Source organism: Vulpes lagopus, chromosome 12 (assembly GCF_018345385.1).
Source record: "Vulpes lagopus strain Blue_001 chromosome 12, ASM1834538v1, whole genome shotgun sequence".
Classification (NCBI taxonomy): domain Eukaryota; kingdom Metazoa; phylum Chordata; class Mammalia; order Carnivora; family Canidae; genus Vulpes; species Vulpes lagopus.
This window is the reverse complement of record NC_054835.1, coordinates 81015102-81040854: the sequence shown is the minus strand read 5'-3', so window position 1 is coordinate 81040854 and position 25753 is coordinate 81015102. Positions and strand designations below refer to the sequence as shown.

The window sequence follows — 25753 nt, the reverse complement described above, 5'->3', positions numbered from 1 at the left end:
AAGTCTCATTGTTACTGTGTAAAAATGCCACTGATTTCTGGGCATTGATTGGGGTGGAGTCTTTTGGGTTTCTATGTATACAGTATCATGTCATCTGCAAAGAGGGAGAGTTTGACTACTTCGTTGCCAATTTGAATGCCTTTTATATCTTTTTGTTGTCCGATTGCTGAGGCTAGGACCTCTAGTACTATGCTGAATAGCAGTGGTGAGAGTGGACATCCCTGTCGTGTTCCTGATCTTAGGGGAAAGGCTTCCAGTGTTTCCCCATTGAGAATGATACTTGCTGTAGGCTTTTCATTAATGGCTTTTAAAATATTGAGGGATGTTCCGTCTATCCCTACGCTTTGAAGAGTTTTGATCAGGAATGGATGCTGTATTTTGTTGACATATAGCTGCTCATAAAACGTTTTTAAAATATTGTATTTCCTTGTTATTGGTTGTGATCTCTCCTCTTTCATTCGTGATTTTATTGCATCTTTTCTTTTTAATAAGGCTGGCTAGGGGTTTATCTATCTTATTAATTCTTTCAAGGAACCAACTCCTGGTTTTGTTGACCTGTTCTACAGTTCTTCTGGTCTCTATTTCATTGAGTTCTGCTCCAAACTTTATTATCACCCTTCTGCCTGGTGTAGGTTTTACTTGCTGTTCTCCAGTTCCTTTAGGTGCAAGGTTAGCTTGTGTATTTGAGTTTTTTCCAATTTTTTGAGGGAGGCTTGTATTATGATGTATTTCCCTCTTAGGACGACTTTTGCTATATCCCAAAGATTTTGAATGGATGTATCTTCATTTTCATTAGTTTCCATGAATCTTTTTAATTTTTCTCTAATTTTCTGGTTGACTCATTCATCTTTTAGTAGGATGCTTTTTAACCTCCATGTTTTTGAGTTTCTTCCAAATTTCTTCTTGTGATTGAGTTCTAGTTTCAAAGCCCTGTGATCTGAAAATATGTAGGGGGCAATCCCATCGTTTGGTATCAGTTGAGACCGGATTTGTGACCCAGTACGTGGTCTATTCTGGAGAAAGTTCCATGTACACTCTTCACTACTTTTCATTCTTATTTTCTTTTTTCTCATCTGACTAGATAATATCCAGACATCTGTCTTCATAGATTATTTTTTTCTGTTTGATTGCACCTGATATTGAAGCTCTCTATTGCTTTTCATTGTATTCATTGTGTTCTTCAGTTCCAGAATTTTTTTTATGATTTCTACTGCATTGTTCAACTTCTCACTCTGTTTATGCAGTTTTCCTGATTTCACTGAATCATTTATTTGTGTTCTCTTAAATCTCACTGAGGTTCCTTAAAAAAATGATTTTGTTGTATTTTCTTTTTAAGATTTTATTTATTTATTCATGAGAGACACACGGAGAGAGGCAGAGACAGAAGCAGAGGAAGAAGCGGGCTCCCTACAGGGAACCCAATGGGGGACTCAATCCTGGGACTCCAGGATCACACCCTGAGCTGAAGGCAGATGCTCAACCACTGAGCCACCCTGGCGTCCCTGTTTTTTCCCCCTAATAATTTTTTCAGATCTCCATTTCTCTGAGATTACTGAAAAACTGTGTTCCTTTGGTGGTGTCGTGTGTCCTTTTTCATCTTTCTGATGGTTTGTATTGATATCTGTGCATCAGAGGTTGCAGTCACTTTCTCAGCATTTTTGGAGTTTTTTGGGGAAAGACTTTCACCTGAAGGTTGCTGCAAAGCTACTGGATGTGTAGAGTGTAGTATCTTTGTTCCTGGGAATACACAGTGATATAGCCTCTATGCAGCTCGATCAGCATAAGCCAAATCCGCAGACTGCAGGAGGTTCTATGGCCAAGGCTACAGAGGCCTTGCAAGTGGCAGTAGCAGCTAGGGGGTATTGAGGTCACTAAAGGTGAAGTCTGCTGGGTACACGGTAGATAGTTCTAACCAAAGAAATCCCTCTTAGCACCACGTCTGGTGCACTGGCACTCCAAATGGCAGCAGGGCTGAGGTACTGGGATCAGACTCATGCAAAAATACTACCTTGCTCTGGCCATGGCATGCAAGTACATTTGCTGTCACAGTGGTGCCAGTCAGAGGTGCAAGCAACTGCAGATTTCCTGTGGAACTGGGGTCTGTGTCTGGGGTTTGCCTCAGTGACTTGGGCCCAGGAGGGCAGCAGGGTATGGTAGTAGCACAAGCCCTTAGATGACAGGGTTCAGCAGTGGCCTGCGCCCAGGTAGACAGGATACACTTAGCAGCACAGCCTGAGGATAGTAGATCAAATTTCCAACTCTGGTGCCAGAAAGAGTCCTAGAGCAGCAGCAGCACATATCCATTAATAGCCCATTAAAGCCATATGTCAAGACCAAGGGGGTGAGTTGCAGAGAAGCACCAGCATGGCCCTAGTAATGGTAGTTCAAAGTCGTGAGTTAGGACTCAGGGGTGAAGCTCAGAGTAGCAGCAGTGGCCCCAGCAATGAAGGGTTGAAACCATGAGTTAGGACCCAGGGACAGGGTATAGAGCAGCAAAATATACCTTTTGACTGCAAATTGTTTAAGCTATCTATAACTTTCAGAAGATTCAAAAACTGAGACAAGATTAGTGAAAGTTCTATGTTATCTAACCTCATTTTTGAAAGATTTCCTCATTCAATTTTGAAAACAACTCAATAGGAAGGGGAAAAAGAGGAGGAAGAGAGGGACGAGAAGGATAAATATCAGAAGGATAACTATTATAATAAGAACTAATAGTAGCTGTTGTTAAGTTGCAAAAGCAAGATTTGAATCCATGTCAGTGATTGTTAAGAATATATAAAGAAGTGGTTTCTCCAAACTACTTATTTTTCCATTAATTAAGTTCTCAGAAAATTTTTGTACCATTTTTAAAGAATTAAGACATTTGACAAAATGCATCAAGAATCTTAAAAATGCTTTATAGGCTTTGACTTCATAATATACTCATTAAAACATACAGAAAAAAAATAATCAAGACGTGCAAAACTTATTTGGGGTAATTATTCATAAAAGTAAACACTGGAAGTAATCTAAATACCCAAAATTATGTAATTATTAAACAACTTATATTTGTGTATATCACACCATTATAATAGGTTTAATCAAAGAATGCTTAATTACACTAAATTAGCTGTAATATGCGATTTAGTTGAAAATGGGCAAAATGATAAATAGATCACAATTTTCTTGTAGGATAAAAAAGAATACAAATTAGGATTGAAATTTTCAAAACATGTCGTAAGGTAGATTTAATTACAGGAATAAAGTTTAGAATGAAAATATACAAGTTTTTGCATAATGTCCTAGAAATCCATCCAGGTGGTCACAAATGGCACTTAGGCTGTTTCCATTGGTTGTTGGGAATAATATTTCAACAAATATGGTAGTGCATATATCTGGTCAATATCCTGTTTTTCTTTCTTTTCACCCAGAAGTGGCATTGCTGGATTATATGGTAGATCTATTTTTAATTTTTGAGGAATCTCCATATTGTTTATCATTAGTGACTGATCCAATTTACAGTCTCATGTACAGGGTGCAAGGATACCCTTTTTTCTCCACATCCTCACCAATACTTATCACTTCCTGATAATAGCTATTCTAATAGGCATGAGGTGATAGCTCATTGTGATTTAGATTCACAATTGCCTGATGATTAGTGCTGCTGAGCATCTTTTCATGCACCTGTTGGCCATTTTGATGTCTTCTTTGGAAAAATGTCTATTTAGTTCCTCTGCCCACTTTTTAATCAGATTTTTTTATAATTGAGTTGCACAAGTTCCTTATATATTTTTGATATTAACTCCCTTATCCATTATATGGTTTTCAAAAATCGTCTCCCATTCTAAAGGTTGCTTTTTCATTTTGTTGCTGTGTGAAAGCTATTAAGTTTGATGTAGTCCCACTTGTCAGTTTTGTTTTTGTCATTTGTGGTTTTAATCTCATGTCCAAAAAAAAATCACTGTCAAGGCCAATGTCAAGGAGATTCTTCCCTGTTTTCTTTTAGGAATGTTATGGTGTCAGATCTCATGTTTAAGTCTCTGATATATTTGGGTTAATTTTTGTGAGTGGTGTAATATAAGCATCAAATTTAATTTTTCTGCATTAATACGCTGTTTTCCTAACACCATTCACTGATGAGATCATCCTTTCCCCATTGGGTGTTCTTGTTCCCTTGCTGAATATTAGTTGACAGTATATACAGTTTGATTCTGGACTCTTGTATTTTTTTTAAGGTTTATTTATTTGAGGGAGAGTGAGCATACATGTACATGCACATGAGTAGGGGAGGGGCAGAGGGATAGAGAATCCTCCAGCAGACTCCTTGCTGAGTGTGGAGCCCAGCACAGGGCTTGACCCCAGGACCCCGAGATCATGACTTGAGCCAAAATCAAGAGCCGGCCACTTAACTGACTGAGCCACCCAGGTGCCCCTGGACTCTTGTATTCTGTTCTACTGGTCTATGTGTCTATTTTTATGCAGGTTCCATACTATTTTATTTACTATAGCACTGTAATGCAGTTTGAAATCAGGGAGTGTGATGACTTTGGCTTTGTTCTTTCTGAGGGTTGCTTTGCCTATTTGTAGTCTTTTGTGGTTGCATGTCAGTTTTAGGACTGTTTGTTCTACTTCTTTGAAGAAGGTCATTGACTTTTTTTTTTTTTTTGAGAGAGAGAGAGCATGAGTGGGGGGAAGAGGGGGAGAGAGAGGGAAAGACTGGTAAGCAGGCTCCATGCTCAGCACAGAGCCCAACTTGGGGCTCCATTTCATAACCCTGAGATCATGACCTGAGCCAAAATCAAGAATATGACCCTTAACCAACTGAGCCACCCTGGTGCCCCTGTCATTGACATTTTGATAGGGACTTTTTTCCAGTTGGATGCCTTTTATTTCTTATCTAGTTGCTCTAGTTAGGACTTGTAGTACTATACTGAATAAGAGTATCAAGAGTAGCATACTTATCTTCCTGATCTTAGAGGAAATGCTTTCAAATTTTCACAATATAATGTCAATTATCGGTTTGCCATATATAACCTTTATTGTGCTGAGGTGTGTTCCTTCTATATGTAGAACATTAAGGTTTTTTTTAATGAAAAGATACTATATTCTGTCGAATCCTTTTTTGCCTCTATTGAGAGGATCATGTTATTTTTATCTTTCATTCTATTAATGTGATGTATCACTATTACTGATTTCCAAGTTGAACTGTTTTCTCATCCCAGGAAAACTCCCATTTGGTTATGGTGTGTAATCTTTTTAATGTGGTCTTAAATTCAGTTTGCTAATACTCTGTTGAGAATTTTTGTATCTATATTCATCAAGGATATTGATTTCTTTCTTGTGTCCATATTTGTCTTTAGTATCAAGTAATGCTGGCCTCAGAGAATGATTTTGGAAGTATTCCCTCCTCTTCAGGTTTTTGGAAGAATTTGAGAAGGACTGGAATTAATTTTTCTTTATATGTTTGGTAGAATTCACCAGTGAAGCTGTCTGTTCTTGGGGAATTTCTGTGTTGGGAAGCTTTTGATTACTGATCCAATCTCTTTACTCATTATCAGTCTGTTCAGGTTTCTGTTTCTTCATTATTCAGTGTTGGTCTGTTCTGTTTTTCTAGGACTTTATCTATTTGTTCTCGGTTATCTAACTTGTTGGCATATAATTGTTCATAGTAGTCTTTTATGATCCTATGCACTTCCGTATTATCAATTATAATGTCTCCTCTCTCATTTCTAATTTGTTTGGAGTCTTTTTTCTTGGTCTATCTAAAGGTTTGTCAATTTTGTTTATCCTTTCAAAAAGAGACAAAAATGAATACTATATGATCACTTGTATGTGGAATCTAAATAGGCCAAACTCATAAAAACAGAATGGTTATGATAGTTATCAGGGGCTAACCACCCTGGCAAGTGGGGAAGTAGGAAAGATACTGTTCAAGGGTACAAACTTGCAACTAGCAGTAATAAGTCTTAGAGAACTGATGCACAGTGTAGTGAATACAAAAATAATGTATTATAATCCCCCCACTTGCTAAGAGACTGGATCTTAATTATCCTACCACAAAAAAGGAAATAATTATGAGACATGATAGAGGTGCTATAATTACAATGGCAATCATACTACAATATATAAATGTATCAAGTCAACATGTTGTGTACCTTAAGTTGCACGTTATATATATTTCAACTTTTAAAAAATAAAGCATACAAATTTTAAACCAGGCATATTCCCAGATAGCATGAGTGAATCTTATTTCCTTTTTTGCAATTTTTTATATTTTTGCAAATTATCTTGCAATAAGCTTATTTTCATAAGAATGTCAGGGAATGAGAGCAACTAGTTCATATCAGTGACTAATCTGCAGAGAATATATTACTATAATACTATAGGGAACCATCTTCCACAGCATGGATGAAGAAGTTTTAGGCTAATGAAACAAACAAAAAAACACTGAAAATAGGTCATCTTAACTGTTGCCACAGGTCACTGGAATCACACACACTACCAGGATGCACTATATGAGACACAGGAAAGTTCAGTATCTTCATATTAAAATTAATGCCATCAGGGTGGAACTATTCTTTTGAAGAATGCTCTACAGTATATAGTCTACTGGACCACTGAGGTTTAAAACTGTTTCCTTTCTCTGTAAAAATGATTTTGAAAAGAGGTTTTATGACAATGATTAGGATGATAAAGTACGTATAGTTTTTATAATGGAAAACTAGATCATTATGCTTGAGGGAGGGAGGAGGGAGGAAGGAAGGAAGGAAGAAAGGAAGGAAGGTAGGTTGGCTTTGACTGAATACCCAGGAAACTGTTGCTCCTCTACATTTTTCTTCCCCTTTGGTAGGAAAGTACACTGAACAATGTGGAATTATTCTAGCATAGAAAGCAATAATTTTTTTTTAATTGGCATGGATCAGGGACAAGACAGAATGATTCTGAAACAATTTCAGGCAAACATATCTTCAGCAGGAGTTTTATATACTTTGAACTGAGCTACTCAGGAGGGTGACCACATCCTTGCTTAAGAAAACCCTGCTGTACCTCTGCCACTGTGGTGCAAGTGCTCCCCAGGGCACTCATTGTGGTGATGACCAGGGACCCACCCTCACTGCCAGTTACACAGAGCACATCCTAATGAGACATCAATTTTACAATATGATTTCAGGGCAAAAGGGCATCGTATGTAAACAAACCCAGTAATATTGTCGCTCAAATATGCAACTACACAAGTATATCTCTGGGTTAAAAAGAAGACTTGTAGGATGATTTCACAGAAATTCCAAAGTACAATATCACCCTCCTCAATGTCAGCAATTAGTAATTGATGGAGAGCGTTTGGGAAATTTTGACAAAGTTTAAGTAAGGAATAAAGGACTCTAGGGCTGAGATAATGATAAAGTTACTTTAATCATAAGTAACCTCTTCTTAGTGCTCATAAGTCAGAGAAGTGAAATACTAATGACTAAAATAATTCTCCAGAAAATCTGCCTAGAATAAACACAAATGATTTAGTAGAACTGTAACAATAAAGAATTAAAGGTCAGTTAAGATCTTGCTGTGTGGCCTGCTTCCAAGAATCTACATGCATTGTCTATGATTGTCTAAAAGTATCTATCTCCCCCTCACTATTGTACACGGATTCTATTTCATTTCTTGCTTACACACACACTCATTTGTACAAAGATAGATAATAAATTGACCTCGTGCACATATCTCTTTCTCAAGAACCTGAGGACTTAGGTCTGTTAAAAAACAGCCATTAAAAAAAAAAAAAAAATAGCCATTACTGAGAACAGTAAGGAGTTGCCTGAAGAAGTTAAAATAGAATTACCACATGATCCCTCCACCCCATTCCACTTCTGGGTATATATCCAAAATAACTGAAATCAGGATACAGAAGAGATATTTGCAGACTCATGCTCACAATAGCATATTAACAAGTGCCAAGAGGCCAAAGCAACCCAAGAGGCCACCAACAGTTAATAAACAAAATGTGGTATATACAAACAATGGAATATTAGTCTTTAAAAGGAAAGAAATTCAACACGTCACAACATGGAAGAAGCTGTTGTGAGTGAAATGAGTCAGTCACAAAAAGATAAATACTATACAATTCAACTTACAAGAGGTTTCTAGACTTGTCAAACTTAAAGAAACAGAAAGTAGAATGATAACTGCCTAGCGCTGGGGAAAAGGAAAATAGAGAATTCTTTTAATAAGCATAGGCTTCTAATTTTAGAAGATAAAAAAGTTCTGAAGATTGATTGCACAATGAATATATTTCCATTACTGAACTGTATACTTACGTACAAGATGGTAACATTTATATATATTATACAATTTTCAATTTTAAAAACACAGATGCTACTTTAATTCCTGACCATATTTGATTTTCTCAATTTGTTTATAGTAATCCTTTCGATAGTGTTTGCTTTGCTGTTCCTCTTTCATGATAGAACAAATTCTTTCTTCAAAAGAAACAGAAGAGGGGATCCCTGGGTGGCTCAGCGGTTTGGCGCCTGCCTTTGGCCCAGGGCGCGATCCTGTAGACCCGGGATCAAATCCCACGTCGGGCTCCCGGTGCATGGAGCCTGCTTCTCCTCCCTCTGCCTGTGTCTCTGCCTCTCTCTCTCTCTCTCTCTCTCTCTCCCTGTGACTATCATAAATAAATTAAAATAAAAAATAAAATTCTTTAAAAAAAAAAAAAAAGAAAAAAGAAACAGAAGAGTTTGCCCAGAGTTCTGGACAAAATGGTATTGTGGTTTTTACTCCGGGGTCAGTGGTCGGGACAGAACAAAGAGCTAATGTGATTGCATCAGCCCTTGCCCAGATTCCACAAAAGGTAGAGAAAGCACCTTTTGTGAACAACTACTTAATGAGTCAAACTCTGTAACAAAGTTTTGATTACAAACAATTCCTACAAGAAAGGTAAACTATACAATTTATCTCAAATATCAGGGGTTTTTTGGGGGTTGGGGGTGGGGATTTATTTACTCATGAGACACACAGAGAGAAAAGCAGGCTACCCAGAGGGAGCCTGATGAGGGACTAGATCCTGGATCCTGTGATCATGCCCTGAGCTGAAGCCAGATGCTCAACCGCGAAGCCACGCAGGTGCCCCTCAGATATCAGTTTGAAAACCTAAACATGGGGATCCCTGGGTGGCTCAGCAGTTTAGCGCCTGCCTTTGGCCCAGGGCGCGAACCTGGAGTCTCAGGATCGAGTCCCACGTCGGGCTCCCTGCATGAGCCTGCTTCTCCCTCTGCCTGTGTCTCTGCCTCTCTCTCTCTGTCATGAATAAATAAATAAAACCTTTAAAAAAAAAAAAAACCTGGGGATCCCTGGGTGGCGCAGCGGTTTAGCGCCTGCCTTTGGCCCAGGGCATGATCCTGGAGACCCAGGATCGAGTCCCACATCAGGCTCCCGGTGCATGGAGCCTGCTTCTCCCTCTGCCTGTGTCTCTACCTCTCTCTCTCTCTGTGACTATCATAAATAAATTAAAAATTAAAAAAAAAAAAAAAAAACCTAAACATACACAGTAGATGCTAAAGTAGTACAGAGGGTGTCTTTTATTGACAATAACTTTGACATTAAACTGTGATATATATCCTTAGATATACATATATAAAGGGGGTAGTATGAAATTTTGGTATGATAGTGGTATATTGTGAGCAGGTACAAAAATCACCGAATTTTGCCTTGTCATTTGCTCCTTTTCAATGAAGGATTCCTGAAGGCACTGTACACACTATAGATGTTATCAGGAAAAAGTTAAACTTTAACAGTAGCTGTACCAGCACAATATTAAGCAATATTGATAAAAATCTGAATGTGTCATGCAGTTTTTGCACTTCCCATGTAATCCTGGCCTCTTTTATTTTCCCTAAACTTTGGATATGCCCATTCAGTGTCTTTTCAGGGTGCTATTCAGAAAAGGATGGCCAGAGCTCACCAAACTGTGTCCAGGTGCCCAAGCCAGCCACAATGATTTATGAAAAGAAAAATTGGTCTGCTCCAGTTGGCCGGGCCCTACCAAAGTCTGAGATAGGAAGATAAAAATAAAGGGTGGAGATGGGTCCTGTGCTAAGGAGAACCCTATGCCTTATAAAATCTGACTTCAAATGGACTCTGCTTCTAATCAATCAGATTACTACTGATTCAAGAAGGGAATAAAAGGAGTCAAGCAGAAGGAAGACTGGCATGAAAAGCATTCAGATGCCTCCTCCATAAAATGTATTAGTTTTACTAATATATAAAATATCTTTTCCCTATCTGATAGCATCTTCACCTAATCACCGATGTTAATTTTTTGCCGAAAATCGGAAGTTACTTAACATCTACGTAACAAAAGATGTTAAACACTAATAAATCATAATCCTGTTTATGCAGATTGCTAGGGAATTCCAAAATTGGCACTTTATTTTGGTACTGGCATATAAATAAATTATATTAATCAGTACTGTCAATGCTTTATGCCTTATTTTTGAAGCGTTAAAAGCTGAATAAATTTTAGCATTCCTATTCTGGAATTTTTTCCAACAGCCACATTGTTATTTAGGAATTACCAACAAACTCTTTCTAAATCAAAAGAATTCCCAAACCTAGCAATAGTGATACTATTCTGGGTTCATGTCAAAAATTATCAACTGAAATTTTTCTTGGAGGTAGTGTTTAACAATTTATAATCTAAGAGATACTAAGCAAAATTATTAATAAATTATAAGGAAACAAATATTTCTCACAAGCAACTGACTGCATAGATTAGCCTTTTGAACATCAAAAGATGTAAATCTTCAATGTCAGAACTTGAGAAACAAGTAGATATAAGTAAATTCCCTTCTATAAGTCAAAAAGAAATAGAGGTTAATAATAAGCAAAACAAATGTGTAGATTAATTTGCCACTGTTTTCTGCACTACAATCATGACTGCCTAATAATTTCTTTAATGTTTGAATTTGTCATCTATGCCACTATGATTTTCTATGCCATGATGTGTGAAATGCCATGACTTTATTCTATACCTGACTGAACATGAAAAACATGTACATGTTATATAAGCATTTCTATTACATCAGTGTTTTATTGGTTCTCATTACCTAAAAGCTCCTGTCTTCATTTCCTCATCTGTCATATGGAAGGCATTTAATTAGATATCTTTAAATCTCTCTAGAATTCTAACATGCTGTAACTTTGAAGTTCAACTCATAGAATAAGTATTTTCTTTACCTAAAAGGTTCTATGGAGATTTGATGTGAAGAAACCAGAAACCTCAGGACCCAATACTCGGTTGTATAAGTGAGTCCCCCTGAATGACTTTCTTGGTATGACTTAGGAGAACAAATACTGAAAACATGAGTAACAGCTGATAACCCCTGGGCAGAGTGACAGCTCAACAAAAAACAAATTTATTGAGTATTATTGAAATACTAAAAAATAAAACTTAAGTTCTTTGTATTATTTCCAGTCCTAGGAAAAACAAGAAAACAATATGAGTTGGCATTTTATTACACAGTCACACTCCTTATGGCCAGAATCAAAAATATTTTTATTTTGGGTGTAATTACTTCTCATAGATGAATTTTTCATTAACATCCTAAATTGTTGCTGTCTTTTTTTTTTTTTTTTGCTGTCTTTTAAGTATCTCCTTATACTTATTTTTCTCCTACATGCAGAGGTACTTCAAACACTATTGAAAAATAACTCTTTTATTGCCAGTGATTCTCCATTTCCTATAGGAAAAAATCTATAATGTTTTTCATTAATAATACATTTTATGATTAAATGTAGCTTTTTCTTCCTGTTTCCAGTACCACCACCATCATCACCCTTCCTGCCGCCCTGACACCCTTCATAATCAAACTCAATGACTTCACTATTTTTTTGACAATGTTTCTAACATGCCCCCACCTTTGCACATATTTTTATCCAAAATGTTCTTTCAGTTTGTTCACCTGCCAATCTTGTGACATGTCACATCTACCTCTCTAGCAGACTTACATGATTCTTGCTCTGAGTTCTGAAAGCAATTTAAATGCTGTTTCACATGTATAAGGTTATCTAAAATACTGCCTCTGAATTCAGTGCATTATAAGGCTCATTTCTCATTTCAAAGACGTATAATTAATAATTTTAGTGAAATTCACTCAATCCTATGTCATCCAAAAACCAAAGCTTTTATAACTCATGGTGGAACCAACAGCTTCTATGAGGCCATCTATCACAGTATCCCCTACAGTGGGCATTTCTTTCTTTGAGGGTCAACCTGATAACATCCTTTATATGAAGGCCAAGGGAGCAGCTGTTGGTTTGAACTTGAACATAATGTCAAGTACAGATTTGCTCAATGCATTGAGGACACTCATTAATGATCCTTCACTGGTACAACTTTTTTTTTTATTTTTACTAGATATTATTTCTAGAGAGATGCTCATATGAAAGCCAGGCAGGCAGCAATGAGTCCTGATAGAAAACAATTAAATTGAGTAAGATTTGCTCAATGCTTTGAAGACAGCCATCAATTACATTGTGTCAGAGTAAGTTTTTACCAGTGGTTTCACAGGAAAAGTTTGTAAGATGCTTAAGGATAGTAGAGAAATTTTGACTTAATCAATAAAATGAATCAGAAAAATGGTTAACAGAAAGATTAAAAGGAAGCACTGAGAATTAAGTTGAAGGAACCATGAATGTTATAACAGTACTAATCTGCACAATTATGACTTTCAACATGAGAACTCAACTGTCTTAAACTCTTCTAAAGTGGTTTATTTCTGTAAACCAGTATCAATCTCAAATTCCCATCAAACACTTCCAAATTTTCTATGCTAATATTTTGATCCCATCACTGATAAAGAACTACAACTTTCAAATTTATCCAATTAAAACTATGTGAATACTACGTTTTTTAAAGATTTTATTTATTTATTCATGAGAGACACAGAGAGAGAGGTAGAAAAAGAAGCAGGCTTCTCACAGGGAGCCCGATGTGGGACTAGATCCCTGGACCCAAGATCACACCCTGAGCTAAAGACAGATGCTCAACTGCTGAGCCACCCAGGCGTCCCTGTGAATACTACTTATAAATGCAGTTATAGTCTTAGTAATTTTGGTTATTCTTGTTTTATTTGCTAGAACTGTAAAATCAAAAAGCAAATAACTTGGAAGAGATATATTGGAATATTCCTATTTAAAAGCCAAATTATCTGGACCAGAAATATTTCATTTCCAAAGTATTTGAGGATATACATTAATTTGCTATACTCTTCCTATTATTAACATAGTTATGTATATATATTTTCCCCTTTTTGTTTCATGACTTTAGAAATAAAACTGAGATTAGAGATGCCTGAGTAGCTCAGCAGTTGAGCATCTGCCTTTGGCTCAGGGCATGATTTGGATCCAGGGATTGAGTCCTGCATCAGGCTCCCTGCGAGGAATCTGCTTCTCCCTCTCTCTCTGTCTCTGCCACTCTCTGTCTCTCATGAATAAATAGGTAAAATCTTTAAAATAAATAATAAAGTTTGAGATTATTTGGTTATATTATCATAGTGAACATTTGCATTTCAAAAGCAATGTTAATTTTAATTTAGCCCAACTATTATTCATTCTAAATAAGTACATGAGAAGCACATATTTTGTTTTTCCAAGGACTGTAGTTTTCATTTGGTAATTTTATGTGAAAGCACATCTTTCTAAAATAGATGTCTTTCTACATTTTTAAAATTTTAACAAGGTTAAGCTGTGCTCAAAAATGAAAACTTATTAGCTGTTAAATAGTGAATGTTATTATATTGGTACACACTGTACCCAATTCTTTGTAGAGATTAAGTAACTTTTACAAATATGTTTCAGGATTACTTCCCTCCTTTCAAAAACCCAGTGCTGTCACCATGGTTTTCACAGGACAGGGACAAAGGTTACCTCCATGGTTATTGCTACAGTGCTGGACTATAGCGCTTCATGATTTAGTTTGTAAGCCCTCTCTCTTTATTCACCCTTCTCTTCCTTGTCTGTTATAGTCCATAATCATTTCAACAGTAGAAACAAATGCAATTGGCAATGCCCGCAAGTGAAATGTTGAACACTTTCCAAATTCTAAAATGACAATACTAACAAGAAAAGCCACAACACCAAACACAGAGTCTACAAATGACAGGAACTCCTGTCAATACATTATTCCTCAAAATAATCAGATAAGATACCATTCCTATCCACTCAAAAGTGAAAAACTGAAGAACAGAAATGATTAAAAAAAAAAAAAAAAAAAGCAGACAAGGTGTCGGAGTCAAGACAAACGAACACAATCCACTTCCACACTGGTAATCACTGATTTACTGCTATACGGTCAATACCAGCTCCGGATCAGCTCTGCCTGGACACATCCCTGAACCTCATTATGGATTTGTCTCCTATCTCTGGATTATGATAGTATTTTGAAACCTGCTTATTGGATCTATTAATAATTCCTTACTGGATAATTCAAAACTTGTGTGTCAAGATGTTTTTTGTTTTTGCCTTTGGGACTTAAATCATTCTACTTTCTAAGCTAGAAATACTTGTCATCTCCCATCTTTTTTTTCTTTACAGCTTCAAGTCCTAGATATCCAACAAATTCCAGTCCATAAAGATCTCTGTAATTGCCTCTAAGAAAAATAACATTTTTCTTCTAGTGTTATGTGGCACTCATTTTTATCATCCACATGAAAATTTCACTTATGTATTTTTTCTAGTTCTACAAATTATTTGATTTCCCTTCAGCTATAAAGAATGCCATGTGGTTATCAATCGTTCATCATAATCAGCTTACAAAGCCTCTGGATCAAGCAGTCTTCTGGATTGAGTTTGCCATTCATCACAAAGGAGCCAAGCACCTAGGCCCAGCTTCTTACAACCTCACCTGGTTCCAATACCACTCTTTGGATGTGACTGGCCTCCTATTGGCCTCTGTGGCAATTGTTACTTTCCTCGTCATAAAATGTTGTTTTGTTGTCAAAAGTTCAAGAAAAGAAGGGGAATAGACTTTTGAGACATAGTAGGCATAGTAAGCTAGTAAGCATAAGTAAGATCACTTCGTTTAATTCAACCACTGTGGATCAAGTTGTGACAGACTCTCCTCCATATAAGACCTGTACCTCACCCAATATGTTTACTCTTGGCTAACCATGTTGTTAGTTAATCCATTCTACCCTAAGAGGGAAATAACCCTATATATTTTTTGACTACTCCCTTCAATATTCTTCTTGAGAGTCTTCAATTCTGTTCATCAAACCAAAGAGAGCATGGTACCTATAAAGATGGATTACATTCGACTTATAATTCTAATTTTATAAATCCTCAAACAGTTCTACTTTACTGATATAATTTCATAACTGAAAAAAACTCAGTAGAGCTTTAGTCTTTGACTTAAGAAGCCTGATTGTTTTTATTACACATTTTCAGAAAACATCTGTATATGTAAAATCAATCAAATAGAATACATGTGTCCCTGACAAAGAAAAACACAGCTGAACACCTGTTAAAAATGGACAGTTTTTTTTTTTTTTTTATGATAGTCATACAGAGAGAGAGAGAGGCAGAGACATAGGCAGAGGGAGAAGCAGGCTCCATGCACCAGGAGCCCGACGTGGGACTCGATCCCGGGTCTCCAGGATCGCACCCTGGGCCAAAGGCAGGCGCCAAACCGCTGCGCCACCCAGGGATCCTCAAATGGACAGTTTTTATTTATATCACTGCAGCAGGGGAGATCACAGTATAAACTGAGTTCAACTCCAACTAAGACAAAGGTGACTGATGTTTTTAAGGGATGGCAGATAAAGAACAAAAAAGATCCTGGGGGCTATGTGGAAATGGAAAATCACAGAGTAAGTAGAAAATTACTGAAAATGGCATGGCAAGATGAGTTAGACAATGTATGTGTTGTTGTCAGGATCACATTTTCTTGAGCAAAGATTCAACGTGGAAGGTGGGGACATTTTTAAGGACACAAACCATGACCTAAGTACAAATGGAAGAGAAGTTAAAGTTTGGTCAAGTCCCTTAACACAGTGTTTAAGCAAGTCCTTGTGTTTGTAGTTCACACAAAAATATTCTTTCCTGTAAATTTTCTTTGTTACAGGAATTCTAAATGGTTCTAACTGGCTTCCTACCTAAAACTATGCAACCAGTGAAATCTCTGGTTAAAAGAACTAAAGATATTTCCCCTCCAAAGCTTTGGATGTCTGAATTCCTGTTCTCATTTTATTGAACAACTCTTTATAACTGGATAGGAAGACACCAAAAAAAGCAGAGTAATAATGATAGGTGGGGCCCAGTGAGATTTAGTCCAATCCCTATGGATTATAGTGTTAGATTTCCCTCCCCCTCCAATAAGATCTCCCATATTTTGGCCTTACCTTGTCAAGTCAAATATTTCTAACTCCTTTAATACCTGGGATACTGAGGATATCAATACAGAAACTTAGGGATGCCTGGGTGGCTCAGTGGTTGAGCGTCTGGCTTTGGCTCAAGTCATGATCTCAGGATCCTGGGAATGAGTCCCACATCGGTCTCCTCACAGGGAGCCTGCTTCTCCCTCTGCCTGTGTCTCTGCCTCTCTCTCTCTGTCTCTCATGAATAAGTATATTTAAAAAAAAAAACAGAAACTTATATAACCTTTTATTAATTCTTTTCTCACATCACATAGAAATATAAATTGCAGATGGCATAAAGAGCCAAATACTGTAACAATTTTTGAAGTCCATGCATAACAAAGTATTTAAATAGCAAAAAGGTCTCCAAAGCTTTCCTTCAAATACTGGCAATAGAGTCTTTTTTTTTTTAAGATTTTTTATTTATTTATTCATGAGAGACACAGAGAGAGAGATAGAGGCAGAAATACAGGCAAAGGGAGAAGCAGGCTCCATGCAGGGAGCCCAATGTGGGACTCAATCCCAGGACTCCAGGATCACGCCCTGGGCCAAAGGCAACCACTGAGCCACCCAGGGATCCCCTTAGAGCCTTTAGACTTAGAACACAACTTACAAAGTGAATCACAAAAAGAAAAAAGAAACCAAGTTAAGAGCAGGTCTTCTGCCTGACAAGAGATGTATTTAAACAGTTGGATGGGGTAGCCCGGGTGGCTCAGTGGTTTAGCACCACCTTCAGCTCAGGGCGTGGTCCTGGAGAACTGGAATCGAGTCCCACGTCAGGCTCCCTGCATGGAGCTGCTTCTCCTTCTGCCTGTGTCTCTGCCAATCTCTCTCTCTCTCTCTCTCTGTTTCTCCCATGAATAAATAAATAAAATCTTTAAAAAAAAATAAACGGATGGAAATGAGGCACACTTAGCACTTTTGATTATATGGAGATTTTTATAGCATTCTTCTATACAACAAAGATTACTTTTAGCAATAATCACTAATAAAACTAATGATAATATCCAGAAAGGAAACAATGAATATTTTTATTAAACTTGGAATATATAATTATGTCACTAAAAAGTAAAAAATAAATAGCAAAGTACAAAGAAAAAAGTAATGTATTAATGTTCTTAATTGCATTAATATCTTCTTAGAAAAATAGTCAGGTAGGGGAGGGGACTGAGGAGAGAAACCCTACACATACACATTAGCCTGAAGCACAACTCTGTGTGTACTACCCAAGCTGAATTTGAATTTACTTGTTTAATGAAGTAACTTCTACAAATAAGATAATGACCTTGTCAAAGTTGATCTTTGCAATCCATAGACCATATAGCCAGATACATAAACCTATGTCCAATCACAGGTGATCAAGAATTCTCTCATTACTTTTAATTCTGAAAGGCTTCATATAAAGCAATATAATACTTATAGTTAGAAAAGATGTAAACGTAAAGATACATTTAGCAGAGTCATAAAAATCCCGTTATAAATTCTAAAAATTGCAGTACTATCCATGTGTTTCTTCAAGACTGATTCTAGCAGCTTTCAAATGTCTAAAAAGTCCAAAAAACTTAAACACAAAACTCCAAGTGGTTACACAGAATGACAGAACTGATGTAATTTTTTCATCTTTATAATCCCTGTACTAGTATTGTTTATTTCAAATATATTGCTTACAATCAGAATTATGTAAGCACCATAGAGGTGGAAGACAAAAATCAAATGATTATGAACTTAATAATAATGCAGGAAGCTGGGTCCATTAAGTCAGGAATTGTGTAACTAAGAGTTTTAACTTCCATATTCCATATATGGAATGTTTATCAAAGGATAAGTAATTCAAATATACTACGTTTTTTCTCATATTTTTAACTACATATTTAGGATTTCTTTCATTGTTAAAAATTCTATTTACTTGAGAGCTTGTGCACAGAGAGAGAGAGAGAGAGAGAGAGAGAGAAAGAAAATAGGCAAAAGCAGGGGGGAGAAGAGAGGCAGATGGAGAAGCAGACTCCTAGATGGGCAGGGAGCCTGATGGGGCTAGATCTCAGGACCTGGGATCATGATGGGAGCCAAAGGCAAATGCTTAATGGATGAGCTACCCAGGTGCCCCTCAGATGAGTAATTTCAAAATGAAGTTTATGAAATGGCAGCTATATAGAAGTCCAGCCTCAAAGATGGGGCTGAAGAAGTCTGTAGCCTCACTGATCTCAAATGTATAATCAGAATAGACACACTAGCAGGCTAGATTCTTTAGATTCTTTGTATGAGTGGTAGCTAGCACAGTAGTGGTTAAAGGGAGTCATTTTGTTAGGCCCCCATGTAACCATCTCTGTATATCACCAATCTGTTCAAACAGCCATCATAGTGCACTAGAGTGATCAGTTACTTGGTGCCTCTTCTCTGGTGGAATCATTCTATTGCTTCATTCTTAAATATAAATGGATAACCAAAGATGAGCAAACATTTGGAGAAAACTAATAAAATGGCAGAGGTAAGGCTAAAATAGACACACACACATATAGCCCACCCCCTCAGAATAGACATAAGAATTTTGAGAAATGAAAGATTAGTAACTTCAGATACCAAAAATACTTCATTCATATAAAAAATAATATACTAATATAAAGAATATACTATAAAACAAAAAAGGGAAGGCTCTTGTATATTTTACCCCTCTTATGACCCATCTCGTATCTTTTCAGTCCATTTTTCCCTCCAGTTTTTGCTGGGACAAGGAGCTTCTGAACGGTTATAACCTAACAGCACAGAACTCTCACATTCTGCACTATGACTGCATACAACTACTGACAAAACTCACCTCGCACTCACATGTGTATCATCTAGCAGTATGTTCAACATAATCTCTCCTACCCTCTAGGTAGTCATTTGCAGGTATATTCCACACAGTTTTTCACTGGGTCTCAGTGGGATTAAATCCCAGATGTTCAGGCATAATCAAGTTGGTAATATACTTGTACTGACTTTCCTCCCTCCCCTGGACTTCCCTGTTTCACCTTTCCCTGTCCCTTACTCCTGTAACCTTCGGATTTCTCAAAATACACTACTGCATTCTCATCTTTATCTCAGGCTCTGAGAAGAACACTGAGATCATCTGTACCAGAACTGGCTTTGTTATTTATTTATTTATTTATTTATTTATTTATTTATTTATTTATTTATTTATTACTGGCTTTGTTATTTACTTACTTACTTTACTTACTTACTTACTTACTTACTTACTTACTTAATTAATTTATTTATTTATTTATTTATGAGAGACAGAGACAGAGAGAGGGGCAGAGACACAGGCAGAGGGAGAAGCAGGCTCTATGCAGGGAGCCTGATGTGGGACTCGATCCTGGGACTCCAGGATCACACCCTGGGCCAAACACAAGGCACTAAACCGCTGAGCCACCCGGGCTGCCCCAGAGCTGGCTTTATTTTTTTTTTTTTTAATGAATTTATTTTTTATTGGTGTTCAATTTGCCAACATATAGAATAACACCCAATGCTTATCCCATCAAGTGCCCACCTCAGTACCCATCACCCAGTCCCTCCCAACCCCCGCCCACCTCCCCTTCCATCACGCCTAGTTCGTTTCCCAGAGTTCGGAGTCTTTCATGTTCTGTCTCCCTTTCTGATATTCCCCACTCATTTTTTCTCCTTTCCCCTTTATTCCCTTTCACTATTTTTTATATTCCCCAAATGAATGAGACCATATAATGTTTGTCCTTCTCCGATTGACTTACTTCACTCAGCATAATACCCTCCAGTTCCATCCACATTGAAGCAAATGGTGGGTATTTGTCGTTTCTAATGGCTGAGGAATATTCCATTGTGTACATAGACCACATCTTCTTTATCCATCATCTTTCGATGGACACCGAGGCTCCTTCCACAGTTTGGCTATTGTGGACATTGCTGCTATAAACATCGGGGTGCAGGTGTTAAAAGCAGATCCAAGGCAGCCCGGGTAGTTTAGCAGTTTAGCGCCGCCTTCAGCCCAGGGTGTGGTCCTGGAGACCCAGGATCGAGTCCTGCGTCCAGCTCCCTGCATGGAGCCTGCTTCTTCCTCTGCCTGTGTCTCTGCCTCTTTCTGTGTGTCTCTTATGAATAAATACATAAAATCTTAAAAAAAAAAAAAAAAACAGATCCACAAGATGAAACTTGGGAATTGGACAATTAACTAGTAACTGGCAATAATCATCTCATTGCTGATGACATGTGCAATGGTGACACTCCTAGAATTCAGTAAAATCACAATTTATGATTCACATAGAGGAGTAAAGAATAGGGAAGGTAAAGTACTGATTTATGGACTATATGGACATAATAGTAATTACATAGTATATAGAACGGGAATGGCTTTTTTAAGATTTTATTTATTCATGAGAGACACACAGAGAAAAGCAGAGACAAGGAAAAGGGAGAAGCAGGCTCCTCAAGGAAAGCCTGATGTGGGAGTCAATCCTGGGACTCCAGGACCACACTCTGAGCTGAAGGCAGATGCTCAACCGCTGAGCCACCCAGGCATCCCCACAAAAAATAGCTTTTGTTAACAGTTTTATTTTTTTTTAAGGTTGTATTTATTTATTCATGAGACACACACACACACACACGGAGAGAGAGAGAGAGAGAGGCAGAGACACAGGCAGAGAGAGAGAAGCAGGCTCCCTTTACAAGCCTTTTAAAACTGTTAACGTGGGCAGCCTGGGTGGCTCAGCGGTTTAGCGCCGCCTTCAGCCCAGGGCCTGATCCTGGAGACCTGGGATCAAGTTGCACGTCGGGCTCCCTGAATGGAGCCTGGCTCTCTCTCTCAATCCTCTCTGTGTGTTCTCATGAATAAATAAAATCTTTAAAAAAATAAAAGGCTTCTAAAAAGAAAACAACAGCTCAGTTTAAACAAATATCAAATCGAAACATGCTGTGAAAGCCAGAAGTTCTCCTTGGCAGTATTTAGACTTCTTCTGAAGGAGCAGAAAACCAAATTTAGAATTTAATTGCAAACATAACAGAGCTACAATGGAGACCCAACTCACAACTTCAACAGGCCTCCTACACCAAAGTCAGCCCCTGGCTAGAACAATGGAACCCTGAGACCTAGGGCGGGGGAACAAGCCTGAAAATATTGAATCCCCATATTTTTCTGGGTTCTGCTTCTGGGGGTAGGGTGGCAAAGAAAAATCTATCAGGGAACACAGTAAGGTTTCTACTCAACTAAACCTATGACTTGGTCATTCTGGACTCATATCACTGAAACAGAAAAGAGTTATTATAAGTGGGGACAAAAGACTCTGACAATTACCCTGATTAGGATCACAGTTCCAGGATAGAAACAACAGGGATTTTTCCACAACCCAGAAGATGTAGAGGAATACCTAAAATTCAGAGTGGTAAGAACTCGGTGCCAAATGATAACTCTTACGGGTGTACTTACAGCAACCACAATCCAAGAAGGATAAGGCAATAACTTGGGAATGAAGGCTCATGTCATCCCATCACACTAATAATTTAGAACAGCCAAACTGGTGGCCCAGAGAGGGAAATATGAAATTTGTAATAGAGGAGGAAGATGATAAATACTTATCCCCTCAAGCCCAGGTGCATAATGAGGACAAAAGTTTGTTATTAACACCCCTTTGTAAAAGCTGAACTTGGCCACCATTTTGAAAACTCTATCATTGATTGGACTTAATAGAGGGCACCAAGGGATAAGAGTATTGCAAAATGTGGACTATATTTATCATTCATTTTGTCCCACCTTACCTCTTCATTGATTTCTACCTCACCACCACTCTCATTTTCCTTCAGCCATTGCATTGTCAACCAATTTCCTTAAAAATTTAAGGTGTCACTTATCACCTGTCCTGACAATTTTGCTTTCTGCCCCAAGTTTCTCTGTTACTGTGTAGAGCATCTAATAAGAAGCTATGTTGACCACATGAATATCCAAATACGGCAGAGAGCACCATACGCAAGCCTTGACAAATGGGAGACAAAAGCCAATAATACATTCTCTTCTTTACCATTTTTTAGGTGGCCTAACCTAAAAAGCATTCTACACACCACTTTAGATGGTCCCAGCAGGACAGAAACCACAGCAGGGACCAGGATGATAATGAAACTTGGTACTGGCTTTCCCTTCCTCCTTTTCCTACACACCTGTTTCATAGGATCAGTTCTAGAAACAAAATAGTAATATGCAAGCCCCTTTCTTAACTTCAGCTTTCTACAGGAAAATAAGCTCAGAGAGAGACTCCTAGAAGATAAATTATAGTAGCTGAAATGGAAATACATGAAAACAAGACATTTTGAAACATAAGGAAATCTCTGAAAATGTATAAACAAAAAGACAAAAATGACAGAAATTGTGAGAAAGTATTACTCTAGGTAGGGGTCCAAGTAAGATAAAATGAAGAAAAAAAGAACTGAGAAGAAAAAGAGCAGCAATTAGCAAAACAAAGCAATGAAGTTTTCCAGAATACAGACATGAATGTGATTTTCAAAAACAGCCAATGGAGAATCAAGCTGGAATGCATAAAATATTCATCACCATAAAATTTTAAATGAGGATAAATGGAAGATCCTAAAAGATTTGAGAAGAAAAACTTTTGATTATCTGCAAAGGAATAGGAATTGCACTTCCCTAAGGGTCTCATCAGCAACAAGAAAGGCTAGAGGACAACAGAGCAATGTCTTTATTTTTCTGAGACAAAAGCATTTTTTAATCTAGAGTTTTATATCTCTCCAAGTTAACTATCAAGTATTCAGAAAGTAACACAATTTCAAATATTTTAGAAATTAAAACTCACATATCCTTCCTATATCAAAATATATTGTTATGCTGCAATAATAACTCAAAAATCTTCCAGTCTTAAAACAATAAAAGTGTATTTCTCTCTTATGTTTCATGTCCACTGCAATTAAACTGAAAGTTCTGTCAAATTATCCTCATCCCAGAAACCAGGCTGACAGAACTGCCACTATCTAGAAGATTTTTGGTAACTCTCACATAAGACAAGAGGCTTTTTCACTAAGGGAAAAGCAAGTTAATTTTAGACAACAGAAACATACAAACTTACAGTGTGCCTGGAAGGTCGGTGGTGTGTGCAGGGGAGAAAAATATATGGTAAACAGCACTAATGACCATTAAACTTTCTAAAGCAGTTATGTGAAGAATTTGCTCCAAAAAAACCCTCTAAATCAAGAAACAAAAAGAAATTGGAACCACTAAACAGTGGACTCTTGGTGCATTTGCTGTGCCAAGTCGTATGGTTAGGTTGGAGAAGGAAGATACACATGGCTCCAGGTAGAAGACCTCTTAGTTAAAAATGAACGAAAGAGAAGATGACTGAAGAACTGGAAGAAAGGGAGGACATGAGGAAGAAAATTATGGGGGGGCGGGGCTACAGGGAGTTTGAGGAGGAAGCAATGGCAAAGAAAGAGGAAAAAGAGGAAGAAGAAATATGGGGGTAGAGGGGTGAAGGAGTAAAGAAACGCAATTAAAATTTACCTTAGGAATATTATCCATTCAGGAGCATGGGTGTCATGACATGTGACACGTACAGAAGTAAACAATATTATTTGGCTTCGGAGTGGATAATAGTTGCAATATACAAAGCAAAGAAAATTATATTTACTGACTGTTAAGAATCAATCTACAAGGGATAGAAACTTTAACTCTGGTTACAAAACAATATAAATGTCATTAACCTTGACAATGTAAAAGCAGTACATTTTAGAGTAGTTAGTTGAAGGCAGGAGGTTAATGGAGGTACAAAGATAGGTGCAAGGACAGAAGAACCAATGTCCTCATCTCACAAAATAAAGAGACGGGTAAAGTGATCTCTAAAAAAAGACATAGTGGTTGCAGTTTCTCAGTGAAGGAATGGAGACGAAAAATGTGGCTGATTTGGAAAGAGGCAGTAAGTTTTATGAAGGTTGGGTAAATTTATTAAATACATGTACATTATCTAAAATACAAATCTTGGAATAGCTATATATTATTTAGCTTTAGAGATAAACAACTATCAGCAAAAAAAAAAAAAAACAAAAACTGAAATGGTTAAATAAGGCTGATTATCAGAAGATACATCTCTTTCAATATAAGCCTATAGATACCATTTTATCTGTCTAACCACATGGATGAATTCTTAAGTTTTTGCTAAGTTGCTTTCTTTTTTTCCCCCTTCCCCAATGAAGTATTATCATTAAAATCAAGAATTAGACAAGAATGTTTAGTTGTTAGTCTCTTACTCAGTATTGTACTGGAAGGCCTGGCCAATTCAAAAGAAAACTACGTAAACATAAAATTTGGAGCACAGGAAGAAAATTTGTCCTCACTTGTGGGTAATATGGTATCAAGAAAAATCAAACACAACAAATGAAAAGTTACCACAGGTTATTTAAGTTCTCAGTATTAAAACAGTGTATTTCTGGGGCACCTGGGTGGCTCGGTGGATTAATAAGCTCGTGATTTGGGATCCCTGGGTGGCGCAGCGGTTTGGCGCCTGCCTTTGGCCCAGGGCGCGATCCTGGAGACCCTGGATCGAATCCCACATCGGACTCCCGGTGCATGGAGCCTGCTTCTCCCTCTGCCTGTGTCTCTGCCTCTCTCTCTATCTCTCTGTGACTATCATAAATAAAAAAATAATAATAATAAAAAAAAATAAGCTCGTGATTTCGGCTCAGGTTGTGAGATTTCATGAGTTGTGAGATTTAGCCCTGCTTTGCTTTGGGCTCCACATTCAGTGGAGAATATACTTAAAGATTCTGCCCCGCTGCCCCCTCCTACCCCCGCACCTCTAAAAATAAATAAATAAATAAATAAATAAATAAATAAATAAATAAATAAATAAATAAAAATCAGTATATTTCCTAAGAGAAAAGAAGTCCATCATAAGGTATTGTAGAATTTGTCACAATAGCAACAGAAACATAAAATAAATAAAAATAATCCTAATGAGGGCAGCCCGGGTGGCTCAGCGGTTTAGTGCCGCCTTCAGTCCAGGGCATGATCCTGGAGACCTGGGATCGAGTCCCACGTCGGACTCCCTGCATGGAGCCTGCTTCTCTCTCTGCCTGTGTCTCTGCCTCTCTCTCCCTCTCTGTGTTTCTCATGAATAAATAAATAAATTAAAAAAAAATAATAGTCGTAATGAGAAATGTGTAACACAAACTGGAAGAGAAATATAAAGATTTACTTAAAAACATAAAGACATGAAAAAAAAAATGGCAAGAACTGGTACCTGGATGGGTAACCTCAACATTTAAATTATTCTCTCCAAACTGGTACCTGGATGGGTAACCTCAACATTTAAATTATTCTCTCCAAACTGGTACCTGGATGGGTAACCTCAACATTTAAA

The 25753-nt window shown here is 37.4% G+C and overlaps 1 protein-coding gene across 1 annotated transcript; it reads left to right on the top strand.

Moving 5' to 3' along the window:
- Nucleotides 1-1764: 1764 nt before the first annotated feature.
- On the top strand, nucleotides 1765-15002 carry LOC121474082 (UDP-glucuronosyltransferase 2B4-like). The gene is given in 7 exon segments (XM_041726888.1): nucleotides 1765-1845; nucleotides 8699-8830; nucleotides 11222-11309; nucleotides 12142-12215; nucleotides 12217-12366; nucleotides 12928-12933; nucleotides 14751-15002. Coding segments are annotated over 7 exon segments (783 nt in total).
- Nucleotides 15003-25753: the final 10751 nt, after the last annotated feature.